This window comes from Sebastes fasciatus, chromosome 4 (genome assembly GCF_043250625.1).
Source record: "Sebastes fasciatus isolate fSebFas1 chromosome 4, fSebFas1.pri, whole genome shotgun sequence".
Taxonomy (NCBI): Eukaryota; Metazoa; Chordata; class Actinopteri; order Perciformes; family Sebastidae; genus Sebastes; species Sebastes fasciatus.
The window spans coordinates 20,751,775-20,766,458 of NC_133798.1; the positions used below are offsets into that span (position 1 = coordinate 20,751,775).

General features: G+C 40.2%; 1 protein-coding gene across 1 annotated transcript; it reads left to right on the plus strand.

Annotated features, from left to right (window-relative positions):
* Nucleotides 1–1,436: 1,436 nt before the first annotated feature.
* sigirr (single immunoglobulin and toll-interleukin 1 receptor (TIR) domain) lies at nucleotides 1,437–14,585 on the plus strand. Its single transcript, XM_074632677.1, has 10 exons — nucleotides 1,437–1,733; nucleotides 4,945–5,214; nucleotides 5,466–5,667; nucleotides 5,759–5,886; nucleotides 6,619–6,786; nucleotides 6,879–7,022; nucleotides 8,044–8,146; nucleotides 8,307–8,457; nucleotides 11,846–12,023; nucleotides 13,828–14,585. The coding sequence occupies exons 1-10, from the start codon at nucleotides 1,664–1,666 to the stop codon at nucleotides 13,998–14,000; spliced, it is 1,587 nt and encodes a 528-aa protein (XP_074488778.1). The 5' UTR covers nucleotides 1,437–1,663; the 3' UTR covers nucleotides 14,001–14,585.
* The last annotated feature ends 99 nt before the right edge of the window (nucleotides 14,586–14,684 follow it).

The following is a 14,684-nucleotide window of genomic DNA, read 5'->3' on the forward strand; positions in this document are numbered from 1 at the left end:
ATGGATTAATAACATGTAGCCTAACTAACTGCAAATACCAAATATAAAGAATAAACACCAGCCAAATAACTCTTTAACAACCTGGTGATTTACAAATTATTTATTTACTATCATTAAAACCATTAGTTACGAAAAAAATCACTGCAAGGTTACAACTGAGGACAGATGTATTCTTAACTAAGCGGTCCCCAATAACTTAATTGTTCTTAATTGATGTGAACTAAATGAATATGTAACAACTTGGGGATTTTTATTTTTTATTTTTCTATTCATTTTTGTTGGTATTTATTTTTTTTCGTTGTGATTTATTATCACTATTTACTTTATTTTATTTTATGTTATTTATTTTTTTCTTATTTAATTTTCTCTATTTAGGTTTTATTTATTATTATTCCTATTCTATTTCTTTTATTCTTTTTTCTATTTTCTAACTTTATCTCTCATTTTTATGTTATACATTTTTATTTTCATTTATCTATTTATTTATTCTTTTTCAATTCCTTTTCTATATTTATCTTCTCTTCTCTCCTAATATAAGTATAAACAAACATGTTTATTTTTCTTCCCTGTACATTTATGTTTTTTCTTGGCCTATGGACGAAAAATAGTATTCATCCCCACTTAATGGAACAATGTATGGACATTTAGGGGAAGCCGAAGCTCACGGACTGCCTCCTGAGGACACTTGTTGTGTCTTTAAACATGTGACTGTGCTGTACGACTGCACCTGTTAATAGGAAATAAAAAGAAGATAAAAAAAGTTAGTTACAACTTGTAAATCCTGTATAAAAAGTGCCTTATGGACTAGGGTAAATGTCAGGAAGATACTTACAGGCAGATTCAAGATATTATTATAACTATTTCAAAGATGCTGCCGTAAATATTTGAACATGTAAATATGTAAATAATAATCTTGTAAACATAAATATGTAAATAATTAACTTTGTAAACATTGTAAATATATTTTCAGTAACTTAACTCAAATATATGAATTTACTTCTAAACCTTATATTACATTTGAAAACTAATATAAATTTTTTTTAAATAATTTGCTAGAGGTATTTATTACACTATCATTACTAGATGTATATGTTGTATATTAGTGAGTTATACTACATGTCCTCCCAAGTTTAACTGCTTTATAATAAAAAAAACATGAAAATCTCACTTTTTTATTATATGGGACCTTTAAAAGAATATTAAAAGAAGTTAAAAAAACAAACATTAGTTACAATTCATAAATCCTGTATAAAAGGTGCCTTATTTGCAAAAAATGTAAAATAATTTGCTAGAGATATTTATTACACTATCATCATTATCATTATTATTATTATTATTGTTATTATTATTATCACTGTCATCTCCTCCCAAGTGTCACTGTAGGTGAAAGCCAGTGACACACAGGTCACGTGACCAGGTGGAGCCAATAGGGGGCAGCAGCCGGAAGAGTTTCAGGTGTCTCCACCAGGTGAAGTCGATCAACTGAAGGATGACGTCTACATGTCCACCCACCTCCACCTCCACGGCTCCGCACAATGTAACCAAACTGTAATAACAGCACAGTTTATCTTACAGGTAGAGGTGAAGGTTTATCCTTCAGAAACACTCTGTTCATTTATTTATCACCTGAGGAAGAGGAGGAGGAAGAGGAAGACCGCGGCTCATGGCTCTGATTGTGGTCGCTGTCATACTGCTGCTGACCGGGAAGTGGGACAAGACTGTCCTCGCAGACGGTAAGGATGAACAAGATTAAACTTTATTCACTTTAATTTACTCATATGATACACTTTTATTGGGAACTCCAGTTTTAAAGTCAGTTTTTAAGTCTGTATATTCCCCGTGTTTGTTTTTACCCATTAAAAACTATTAGTCACGGTGAGGATGGGTAAACACCAGGTCAATGCACATGAGCTCGGTGTGTGTTCAGTGTGTGGTGTGTGGTGTGTTCAGGGTCACATGTGGTCAGTGTGTGTGGTGTATTCAGTGTCACAGTATATCTGTCACATGCTGTCACATGCTGTTGCCTGGCAACATGAGGACCTGAGCTGGACTTTGGACCCGGATGTGTGTCCATTTGGGTGAGAAAGGGTTAAAAAAAAGAAAGAAAGAAGAATGAAGCAAAAAAAGGGCAGTCAGAGAGGAACCAGAGAGGAACCAGAGAGGAACCAGAGAGGGCAGTTGTGCGGGTTATCTGGGCTTGTAGTCAGAGTCATGATGAGTGCATGCTCACATGACCTGTTCTTCAATATCTTGAAGAACAGGTCCAGATTCAGACGGCTTTTCCCATTTCCCAAATTGTACGGCTCGATTCCTCTCCTCGAGTCCTCTCCTCGATTCCTCTCCTCGACTCCTCCCCTCGCGTCTTAGTCCCGCCCACGGGAGATGCGAGCGGAGGAGGCGAGGACAGAGACACAAGGACAGAGGAAGCGAAGAAATATGCTTTTAGAGACATGAGACGTCCTTTCCTCTGAAGCGTCACGAGAAGACGTCTGTCTCTGATCACAGCTGGATCAGTTGATCACAGCTGGATCAACTGTCAGTCTGCGGAGCAGCAGTGTTTTCTCTCTAACCTGTTACCTGTAGAACAAACAGCTGCAGTCTGTATTTACTGTATACTGTGGACTGTGTCCTGCTTAGAGGCTCTGGAACCATTTCTACTGTCACAATATCTTTATATTATTTACTCATTATTAGCACCTGTATATATTGAGATTCTGACACTAGAAATGATTTATTAGGCTAAATGTTTGAGGGAAAATGTAAATGATGTAACTCGTATCAAACCCGACGCTGAGGAATTATCAGCCTCACATGTGACTGAATGGAAATGACGATAAATTATGTAAAAAGGTGTAAAAGACAAACCCTCCTTCTCTCTCTGACTTTAACTGTATCATTAATAAAAGTTAACGGGGGAAATAATAGATCATGAAAAGAAAAAGCCTCCTCGCTCCTCCAGATGCATTTTAGGAATTGGGATGTCCTTCAATATGGAGCGCTGAGATTGATTTCCGGGTCACAAGCCGGAGGATCCAGGGAAAAGAGATGCAGCTAAACTTTTCATTCTGTTGCTACGACAACAGCTTTGGTCCAAGTTTACTTCCTGTCGGCTACTGCAATAATAAACATTGCAATAGGAAATATATAGGGGCCCATTTTGAATGTTTATGTTGTCAAGTTTGAAAACATTAGTTAGATTGTCTGAGATGTATTTTAAAATCTGTCCTGACAGAGGGACAGTTAAAGCTGCAGTGGGTAGAAATGGAGCACATATGATGAAAAAAAAGTTTTTGATTTGATCAGCGCTGCCTAGTATCACCGTTTGATCGGAGTTTGCGAGTGATTGACAGCTGCTCAGAGACGGCAGACTCCAGCTCGGCTCTGATTGGTCGTTTTCCTCCGGTCTGTGAAATCTTGCAGATGCCGTTAGGAGCACCGGGGGACACAGAGGCTCATGATTTTTTTTCATATTACCTGTCTCATGCACTACTGTCAGCATATAGTGACCGTTTTATAAAAATAACTTTTTTTAATCATATTTGCTCCATTTCTACCCACTGCAGCTTTAAGCGTGATAGTAAGTTGTTGTTTGCATTGAAAATGTCCTCAAACAGAAAAGGGGATTTAGTGTCCTTTTCTTTTTATCTAAGTCATCAAAACACCTCTTTGCTCAGAGTCTGCCAGGGTGAAAGAGTAAACAAGTTCACCTCCATGCACCATTAGACACTATTTGCCAAAAGCTACCCTAAAGCTGAGCACAGTCTTGTGAAGCTGCACAGAGCGTATGCAAACTATTTGCATCCACAGGCAGTAGGCAAAGTGTTTCTCAAAAGGAAGCAAAGTCACTTGTTTAGCCTATTGCTGCATGTATTTGATCACACAACATAAAAACAGTTTCTTAATTATGTTATTATTGAAATTCAGTTGTTCCTAAATTGAAGGATCAGAATTAGGGCTGGGTGATATTGCTAAAATCATCTATCCTGATATAGGTCATTTCATATCTCGATAACGAATATATATCACAATGTCGCATGTTTTCTGGTAATTCAATAAATAAATAAATAGATAGTCTATATGAAATAACCACATGGTAAAGCCTATTCTTTATACTCCTGTGTGAATTAAATAATTGACAAATGAAAAGTAGTGAGTATTTTATCAATTTAAGTAGGGATGCGCTGATCCGACTTTTTCAGTTCCTTTATTGATACAGATACCTGGGCTTTGGATATCGGCCGATACCGGGTACCGACCCGATACCATAATAATTAAGAATTAATAAGCTGTATGTATCACTGTGTGGAAGTGAATGGGATCATTCTTTTGTGTAAGGCAACATCCGTCTTGACTTAATCATTGCTTTCCTAACTTTGTAAAACAGAATGTAACAAATAAATACCTAGATATACATTTTTATTATTTTAATTTTTATTATTTATTATTAAAATAATGAATCATACACCAGCAACTTGGTAAAAAAATCTTCAAAATTTACAAGAGTTACAATTCAAGTGTAAAGATTTTTAATGCAGCAACAAATTGGTCAAAACTTAAACAGAAATCCAAATTCCAGTATATAATGTATATATAGTATATAAACATAGAATTGAATTGAATAGATTGGCCCCATTGTCACCGATACCTGATCCAGCTATTTGAGTCAGTATCAACCTGATATCCGATCTGGTATCGGTGCAATCCCTAATTTTAAGAACTTGAGTTCAAAATGATCAAAACAGTTTTAAGTGAAATTATAGAGAAAAAGGAAATAAATATAGGCCTAGCCTATATCATGATAGAAACGATATATATACGATAGATTTTTACATCACTTTGACAATATATATCATCATATTGCCCAGCCCTAATAACAATCAGGTTTTTGTTGGCTTGTTGCATCACTAATGTAACTGTGTAAACTCCCTCTGCCTTTATTTGTAGCTCAGTCCTGTGTGGATGAGAGCAGGTTTAAGGAGCAGGTGCTCCATGTGGGGCGGCAGGAGACTCCATATCGGCTGAGCTGTCCTCTGGAGCCCCGGAGCTCCCCCCAGCCCAAACTGACTTGGCAGAAGGACTGCCAGCCGCTCCTCACTCAGGAAGGGAAGGCCTACCTGGAGTTTACCAGCCTCAGCTTGGACGACCAAGGGAATTACACCTGTGTGCAACAGGGCAACAGCACGGCCTCATTCACTGTGCGCCTCATAGTTAAAGGTAAGTATTATTTCTGTGTGTAAGTGTAATGAAGTCATCTCAAACCCGATGCTATAATTATGTGGCTCTCACAGTAAGTATCTGTCCCTGAAGTAGAGTTTGTATGTGGGAGTTGAAGAAGGGGGCTAGTTGAACGGCTACACCTGCAAGGAGGCTTTTAGTTTCAGCATGCCTTTCAGCTGCACATGAAGGCCTCTATTGTCTGGAGCTCCTGCAGTGAACACAGATAACAGTGGCATGTCTTTCTACAGAGTCCCAGTGCTCCAAAGCCCCAGAATTTAAATCGAAGGGGGACCAACTCTGGAATATTGAGGGATCCACTGAGACGCTGAACTGCACTGCTCTCCTCCTCTGGGACCCAACAGAGGAGCACTGTGACACCACGCTGCGGTGGAGCAAAGATGGCCAACCCCTCACCAACCACACACATTACACGCAGAGTACCTCCTCATGGTGATTTGAAGCTTTTTAAAATATCCGTTTAATGCACCTCCATAAAAAAAGTATTTGAGTGTAAGATAAATGTTTCCGTCCCACTTATCAGGTCTCCTGTCGCTGGCCAGCTGATGGTAAGCAGTCTGCTGGTGATCAACCTCACAGAGCGGGAAGATTTTGGGCTCTACAGCTGCACAGTGAGGAACAATTCCACTGACTTCACCTTGAAGTATTCATGTAAGACTAACTAAAGATACCTACTTATATATGCTGGGTTTTTGAGGGCGCTTTCACAAGCCAATATTTAGTCCATTTTAATCAACCCTAGGTGCAATTCATTTGGGCAGTGAACGCAGTAATCGTACTCTGGTGCGGACCAAAACAAGCGGTCCTAGGCCGTTTCCGAGAGGTGGTCTCGGACCGTTTCCAAGAGGTGGTCTCGGACCGTTTCCAAGAGGTGGTCTCGGACCGTTTCCAAGCGAACCAAAACACAGGCTGCCTGTGCGGGCATTTGTTGAGATGGACCTAGTTAAAAAAACAGGTTAACATGAGTGGGAGAAGACTGACCTGAAAAGTTTGTGACCCGGCAGCCAAGTTGAGATCTCTTGAGGAAATACCAAGAACCGCCCACCAGCCGGAGCAAACTTTCTCATTTTACAGCTAAACAGTACACTACAAGATGTTTCTGAAAACATTTGAGGCGAGAAATAGGCATTACAGTAACAGATTATTGATTCATATTTGATCAGCGCTGCCTAGTTTGACCATTTGACCAGAGTTTGCAAGTGATTGACAGCTGCCTCCTTTGAATAAACACCCAATAGGAATGCTCTCTCTCTGAAATGACCTGTGATTGGTCAAAGTCTCCCGTAACAGGCTAGATTTGCTAAAGTCTGAAAACAGAGCCATGAGGAGGTGCAGAAGTCTAGTTTTCTCTTTTTATGCTAATCTTTTAATTTTTTTTCTCAGACATCATGTGCCCACGCTACCTCGGCTCCGGCCCCAACCACACAGGTGCTGTCATCGCAGCCATCGTCCTCCTCCTCGCCCTGGCTATAGCTGCTATTGTGTACTCCAGGTGTCACCTGAACATCAAACTCTGGTACAGGAACTCCTACGGAGACTATGAACTCAACGGTGAGGCCTCTGAAGTGATATAAGGTTGCTATAATCATGTATAAGACTGTAGTATTAACACCACTGGTATGTTTGTGTCTCCATTTCTTCAGATGGCAAATTATATGATGCCTATATCTCCTATGTGAACAATGATCATGACAGGAAGTTTGTCAACTTTATTTTTAAACCTCACTTGGAGAATAAAAACGCGTACAAGGTGCATCTCAATGACAACGATATCCTACCTGGCTCAGGTAAGCTTTCTGTCTATTGGTTGTTTTTTATAGGAATCAAAGAGAGTGGGAAAACTAGGGCTGCCCCCCCTTAGTCGATTAGTCGACAAATCGGTCGTTTTGGTCTTAGTCTACTTAGATTTCTTTAGTCGATAAGTCGTTTTTTTATGCTTTTTTCATGCTGAATGACTGATTTCCAAGAAACTCATGAGCACATCTCTTGTAAACACAATATTTAAAGTGGTGCTTTTGTGTGATTCTTTGTGGGGAAACTCAGTTTTACAGATCTTTCGATTAAATCAACTAATCGATTAGTCTGCAAAATCGTATGAGTGTTAGTCGACTAAGACTTTCTTTGTGTGCAAAGTATTTATAACGTTTATAGTTAGTTTCTGGCCTCTCTCTCCCACTAAGAGCATGTTGTGTTTCAATGAAGCCACAATACACGTTCACATTACAGTTAAATAATCATGTGAATAGACTTTATCTTACACAACATTTTTAGATCTCTGAAAGCTCCTGTAAACTCTGTTTTAAATTGTACGTGTTTTTCTAAGACATTAAATATTCATGACTAAATAAGCAACAATCAGAGTTCAGAAAAAATGCCTTAGATATTAGTTTTTATAGAAATTTAGTCTATTTAACTGACAGTAATCGATTAGTAGACAAAATCGTATGAGTGTTAGTCGACTAAGAATTTCTTTGGTCGAGGACAGCCGTAGAAATATTGAATCCATTGTTTATGCAGTTTCTGTTGGTTTTAATCTTAATCTGCTGTCATTACCTGTTATCCTAGGGCCTCTTTCACCCAATTTGAAACATGCAAGCTGCAATTTGTTGCGTTGTTGTTTGTTAATCTTGAGTTTCACTAATCAAAACAAATGCTACATTTCAGACGCATACATTTGCAAATTAATCTACACTTTGCAAGCAACAATCAGTTGCAAACAGCAGTGTTTGTGAAACAGGCTCCCGGGTAACAAATTTTTACGTAAAGCTGCCATTTTTAACAATGCACAACAACACTATTTTTCTCTAGAACCTTCTGCAGAGCTGCTGATGAACATGAGTCGCTCTCGGCGTCTGATCGTGTTGCTCTCTTATGCTTACCTTGAGCAGGACTGGTGCATCAATAACTTCAGGTCAGATGAACTTAATGTGGAAACAACACTGCTCAAACAGCACTTTATACAGTATATATATATATATGGCAACATTACAATATACCACTTGAGGTCAGTGTTGCTGCCATATACTGCAGTATGTCCTATCATGACTCACTGTAGCTGTGTGTGTTTTCAGACAGGGCCTTCTGCACCTGTTGGAGTTGTGTCCGCGGCCCATCCTCATCATGCTGCAGGGTCAGTCCAAACGCATGAGGCATGACATCAAGCAGCTGCTCAGTGAGCACGAGCACTGCCTCACCGTACTCACCTGGAGGCACAACTCTGTGGTAAGATCCACAATAATACCTACTAGTGCTTTCTTAGCAAACAAATAACAAACAAAATACGATATGAGTCATTTTAAACACCATTATGTTTCAAAAACTCAATTAGATTATAGCCAACTTGTATGGAAATAATTTATTATTATGTAAATTACATATACACATATGTTTAAAGTATCTATGATGTTTATAGTTATAGTTTAGTTGTCTGCACTCTCTTCCACTCCGTTTGCACGTTCACGTGGAGGGTCCGCCATATCAATGGCCATCCCAAAACAATTAGCCAGGAGTGAAAGTGGGTTGTATAACCCTCCAACAGCAAGTCTACATTGATGCCGACTTAACCAGTTGCCCTTACTGACGACGTGCAATGCCGTTTTGTGTTCCATATGGAACACGCCGCTCCAATGTAAGTTCCGTGCGACTACCGGTACAAACATTTACTCGTAAACTGCTCAAACTAAGAAGGACATTTAATTTATTCTATATTATTGTCATACAGACGTTAACTTAACCTAAATAGATTGTATTTAGGATCAAATATACCCTCGTCTAGTCCAGAAAACGGTAGAGATTTTCATTTAATTGTAAAGTGTTGTATATTTATACATATATATATATATATATGTATATATATACAACGTATGTTTATTGTTTTTTACCCCTATCAGCAGCTATAACCCCATAATTTATTATATCTGCAACTGTGCAATACTGACTTAACACTACAATAATTTAGTGCAATAATCTTTTTTGTTTACTCTGGCATTAACACTGCTTTTATTTATACAGAATATTTAAACTAATACTCTTATTTGTTTATGCTATTATTACATTTGACATACTTAATGATAGATCCCATTTTTCAGCATTATTATTTTCAATATTGTTATACATATTTCTTATTTATATTTTTTCTTATAATTTCTCTCCAGTATTTCTGATTCTGATATTTATTTCCTTGCCGGAGGGAGGGAAGTTCATCCCAAAGCTTGCCGCTGTATTTATACCTTTACACCTTAAAGAAGTGTGCTTCATTGCGCTGTGAGTGACTACAAACAGAGTTCACTCCGTCATGCAGTGGGAGGCTGTAGGGACCGGATTGGATTTGGGCCTCTCAGTGAGGAGCACTTGCCTCTCACCAGGCTGGTTGGGTTAATCATCTCTGAGGAGGAGCAGCTGTGGAGCCTGATTGTCCCTGATGAGGATCAGGTGTGTGAAGCCTACAACTACCTCTGCTTTCCAGAGCTCATATGCTGACTCACTGTCTCATTGTGAGAGTTTCACTCTGTTGCGTGTACTAGCTGTGTAGGGGTGTGTGTATCGGCAGAAGTTACCACATGAACCTGACCCGCCCGATTTGCTCACTGTTTTCTGTTTGCTCTTCTAACTCAGTCTGTTAGAGTGGGGCGGGTCTGTGTGGCTTGGCTTCTCAGTTCTTACCTGGCATTGCTGCCAGGTGTCTTTTTATTTAGTCGGCTTCACTCTGTTTCCCAGAGAGTTTATCCTCTAGTTTCAAAAATGGGCAGGCTGACATTGCTCATGACAACATGTGGCTGACCTGCGGCCCTTTGCTGCATGTCATCTCCTCTCTCTCCCACTTTCATAACTTGCACTGTCACTGTCAAATAAAGGCAAAAATCCCCCCCCTCCCCCCTCCAAAAAAAAAATTACATTAAATAAAAAAAAAACATAGTAATAGTTACCCGAACTAATAGTTACAGAAACCCACACCGACTTCACCGGGACTCCAAACATCAAACCCTGTAGTCTACCAATCACCCCCAGTTCCACCCCACAGCCCTATTGCAGTCCGTAAACCCAAAATACCGATACCTGCCCACTATGACGGGCATCCAGGGAAATGTAAAGGGTTTATCACCCAATGTAGTCTGTTTGAGTTACAACCTCCATGTTTAGCACAGAATGAGCCCGGGTACCATACATAATATCCCTCTGCTCAGATAAGGCTCTTTCATGGGATAGGCCATTGTGGGAGAAGCAGACTGTCCGTTCTAATGCTGCTGTCTTCTTGGCTGAAATGAGGAGAGTTTTCAACCCTACGACCCTACATCGACTACAGGGGTATTAATAAGATCACGGTGAAGAACCGCTACCCCTTCCCCCTCATGTCCACAGCATTTGAACACCTGCAGGGTATGTCCCTCTACACCAAGTAGGACCTTCGAAACGCTAACAATTTGGTGTGCATACATGAGGGGGATGAGTGGAAGACGGTGATCAACACCCCTAAGGGGCACTATCAATACCTCGTCATGCCTTTTGGTCTTTTTCTGACAGTCTTCCAGGCGTTCGTATGCAACGTTCTCGGTGACATGCCAGAATTATTCGTGGGTAGTGAACAACCTGGATGCATCCTGATTTATTCCAAGTCCTATCAGGCGCATGTGTCCCACGTCAAACTACTATGGTAGAGGTTGCTGGAGCACCAACTCTATGTCAAGGCAGAGAAATGTGTGTTTCATGCCTCCACCATCAGCTTTTTGGGTTACATTGTGTCACAGAGCAGCGTTAAGATGGACTCCAACAAAGTCAAGGCAGTACTAGAGTGGCCTCAGCCTGACTCCATCAAACGGGTTCAACGCCTTCTCGGGTTTGGAACTTAGGGGGTTTAGCTCGATTGCCGCCACCATCTCGGCCTTGACTAAGGGTGCCTTCAGTTGGTCCCCGAAGGCTGAGGGGACTTTCACTGAGCTGAAGAAGGGCTTTACCACAGCGCCTGTCCATTTACCCGGACCCCTCATTACACTTTGTTGTTGAAGTCGATGCCTCTGACGTGGGAGTTGGGCAGTTCTGTCGCAACGTTCTCTTCAGGACCAGAAGCTTCACCCATTCACCCTTCTTCTCTCGCAATAGAGGAATTATGATGTTGGGAACAAGAAGCTTTTGGCGGTGAAATTGGCCTTGAGGGTTCAGAGCATCTGTTTGTGGTCTGGACAAACCACAAAAATCTGGCATATATCCAGCAGGCTGAATGCCCAATAGGTCCTCTTGAATGTCAGTATAGGTATCAGCCGCCGCTGTTCCCAGAACAGGAGAGGGATGCCAGAGTGCCCTCGGCTGCGCGTTTCATCCTGCGGGTTTGGGCGTCTCTTGAGAATGCATCAGCACTTCAGAAGCATTATGTCGATCCGTGTGGTATTTTTCTAAGACATTAAGTGTTCATGACAAAATAAGCAACTGGCAATAACAAATTATGCAATTATAGATATTTCTGAAATAAATATGAATTCAAATTATAAATGTACAATATATACTAAACACAATGATACATGCCAGAAAGGCTTTTACAGTTGAGAGTTCAGTCCAGTTTGACTAAACAACGTGGTGTAATTTGTCGTGTTTGGGTTCCCGTCTGTTTGGTTTCCAGACGCCATCCTCAGCGTTCTGGAAGGAGCTGGCCTTAGCGATGCCTCGCAGAGTCGTCTTCCGCAGCGAGTCTGTAGGCGACCCTCAGACTGTGCTACATGATGACAAGGACCCCATGCTGACCCTCGACTCCAACTACCTGGACACTCGCTCAGACACTGACCCTGCTGGAGATCTGGGTAAGAACAACAGTCACGGGGCTAGAGAAGTCCTCAATGTTTGCTTCACTCTTCACTTTATTTGCATATGACTCATATGATCATCATGACTTAATTTAAAAATTCACACCTAAACATCATCCTGAGACAAGCCTGCTTAAGTTTTCCAACCATCTGGTCCTGACTTTCATCCAGAGATGTAAATGCTTGTTGACTGTTCGGTATTTCTTGTACTTTTTGTTGCATGAGAATTTGCATATAAAAAGTAATGGCTTATATGCAAGTCTCAACATGATAAGAGACTCTTTTGTCTTTTTCAACACGCAATGTGCGATTGAAACTGACCTAGTTTGAATCAACAAACACAGATTCAACGACTGTTAATCTTTAACTTCAATGTTAGGAAATCACATGATGAGCTTGCACATGTTTTCTATACTAGCTTGTATGTGATGTTTCGTATCAAGACATACCAAAAGACCTCGATACCACTGTTATATCCTTCACTTAAATATGAAGCTACAGTCGGTTAGCACAAAGACTGGAAGCGGGGAAACAGCTGTGATTAAAACATTTCCAAAAGTTACTCCGCCTGGACAACAGCAGCTAACCCCACGTAAAACCACAACCTGACGTTTTTACACTTTGGTGGTGGTGAGCTTAAGGGATGCTGGTAGATTGATTTTGTTTTGTTTGTACAGAGCCAGGCTAGCTGTTTCCAGTCTTTATGCTAAGCTAAGCCTGAGTGTGGTATCAATCATCTCTTCTAACTCTCGGCAAGAAAGCAAATAAATATTTCACAAAATGTCAAACTACTAAGATCTAAGTCCAGCTTTGTATGGTGTCATCTTGTTACTGTATAGTAAAAACTAGGGCTGTCAGTGGATTGAAATATTTAATTGTGATTATCGCAAATCTCAGATTAATCACACGTTTTTTATCTGTTCAAAATGTACCTTAAAGGGAGATTTGTCAAATATTTAATACTCTTATCAACATGGGAGTGGGCAAATATGCTTGCTTTATGCAAATGTATGTATATATTTATTTTTTATTTTATTCTAACCCAATTAACAACACAAAACAATGACAAATATTGTCCAGAAACCCTCACAGGTACTGCATTTAGCATAAAACATATGTTCTAATCATAACATGGCAAACTGCAGCCCAACAGGCAACAACATGTGTCAGTGTGTCAGTGTGCTGACTTGACTATGACTTGCCCCAAACTGCATGTGATTATCATAAAGTGGGCATGTCTGTAAAGGGGAGACTCGTGGGTACCCATAGAACCCATTTTCATTCACATATCTTGAGGTCAGAGGTCAAGGGACCCCTTTGAAAATGGCAATGACAGTTTTTCCTCGCCAAAATGTAGCGCAAGTTTGGAGCGTTATTTAGCCTCCTTCATGAGAAGCTAGTATGACATGGTTGTAACCGATGGATTCCTCAGGTTTTCTAGTTTCATATGATGCCAGTATCTTCACGTCTTCTGGCCTTAAAACTGAGCCCGCTACAACCTCCGGAAGATCGATTGCGTTAATGCATTAAAGAAATTAGTGGCGTTAAAGCAAATTGGTATTAACGCATGATTATTGCGTTAACTTTGACAGCCCTAGTAATAATGTATTTTACCCTGAAACTTGAATTAATCTCTTCCTGTAAAGTCAAAAAGTGTGTATTACTGAACTCATAATTAAATTTGAAATTCAGGGGAGATTATTCATTTACATAAAAGTCCTGGTACAGCCCAAACAAGTGAACCATCATGCATTTGCATTCATTTGGGATACATTTTTCACCTTTTCTCTTTGTGCTGCAGGGCTTCGCCTCCCTGTGTACAAGGCTCTGGCCTTTAAAGCTCCAGTCCTCCCTGCCGCTCCCATCACCGCAGCTGAGCCCAAAACCTCCGACATCGACGTGTCGGACCTGGGATCACGCAACTACGGAGCCCGCTCAGACTTCTACTGCCTGGTCACTGAGGAGGACATGTGATCCACACTCCCCTCACTTCTACTGATCACCTACATGGAGATCCTCTTTAGCATTGCTTTATCTAGTAAATGTGTTTTTCTTGTTATGTACAGTGTGTTGTTAAAATCAAAGTGTGTGTTCAGTTTTTCTGTTGACACTTACCAAAGAATGATTTTTACTGTTTTTTGTATTTTATACTGTAAATATTTTATGAGAAATTGTACAAGAAATGATATTATGTGTCAATCAGGGAAAGAAGTAACTTTTGATTGTCTTTTCACTGCCAACATCTCGATGAAGTCCCCAGCAGAGGGCAGAGTCATGTCGGATAAGATCAAGGATTTCTGCTTTTCATGCAGTTTGTCATAATTTGGCAGCTGACACTGGCACACAGAGGTTCGGGAAAGACAGAGAAAATACATTTAACAGAGTGTTAAAGTCAGATTTGATCACTGGTATCTGTTTACATACCAGATAAATGACGCAGCTCATGACTGAAGAACTCATACTTCTTGACATTTGTGTTCAGGTGGAGGCTTTGTGTGTGATGTAAACAGACTCTGATAGCAACACCAGCAATCACGCTATTAAAGCAGTTTGACAAAATACCCGTCTATTTCTCTCTGCAAGGGCTCATGATCTTTGTCCTCACGGAGTAATGATTACGGTACCTGCGATTAAATAAGAGCCCAAATAAGGGTGCAG

Bases quoted from the DNA above. Each gene is read 5' to 3' on its own strand.
- sigirr (XM_074632677.1), top strand. From the start codon at position 1,664: ATGGCTCTGATTGTGGTCGCTGTCATACTGCTGCTGACCGGGAAGTGG. The intron at 1,734-4,944 runs GTAAGGATGAAC...CTTTATTTGTAG, and splicing joins CAAGACTGTCCTCGCAGACG to CTCAGTCCTGTGTGGATGAG. The intron at 8,458-11,845 runs GTAAGATCCACA...TTTGGTTTCCAG, and splicing joins CCTGGAGGCACAACTCTGTG to ACGCCATCCTCAGCGTTCTG.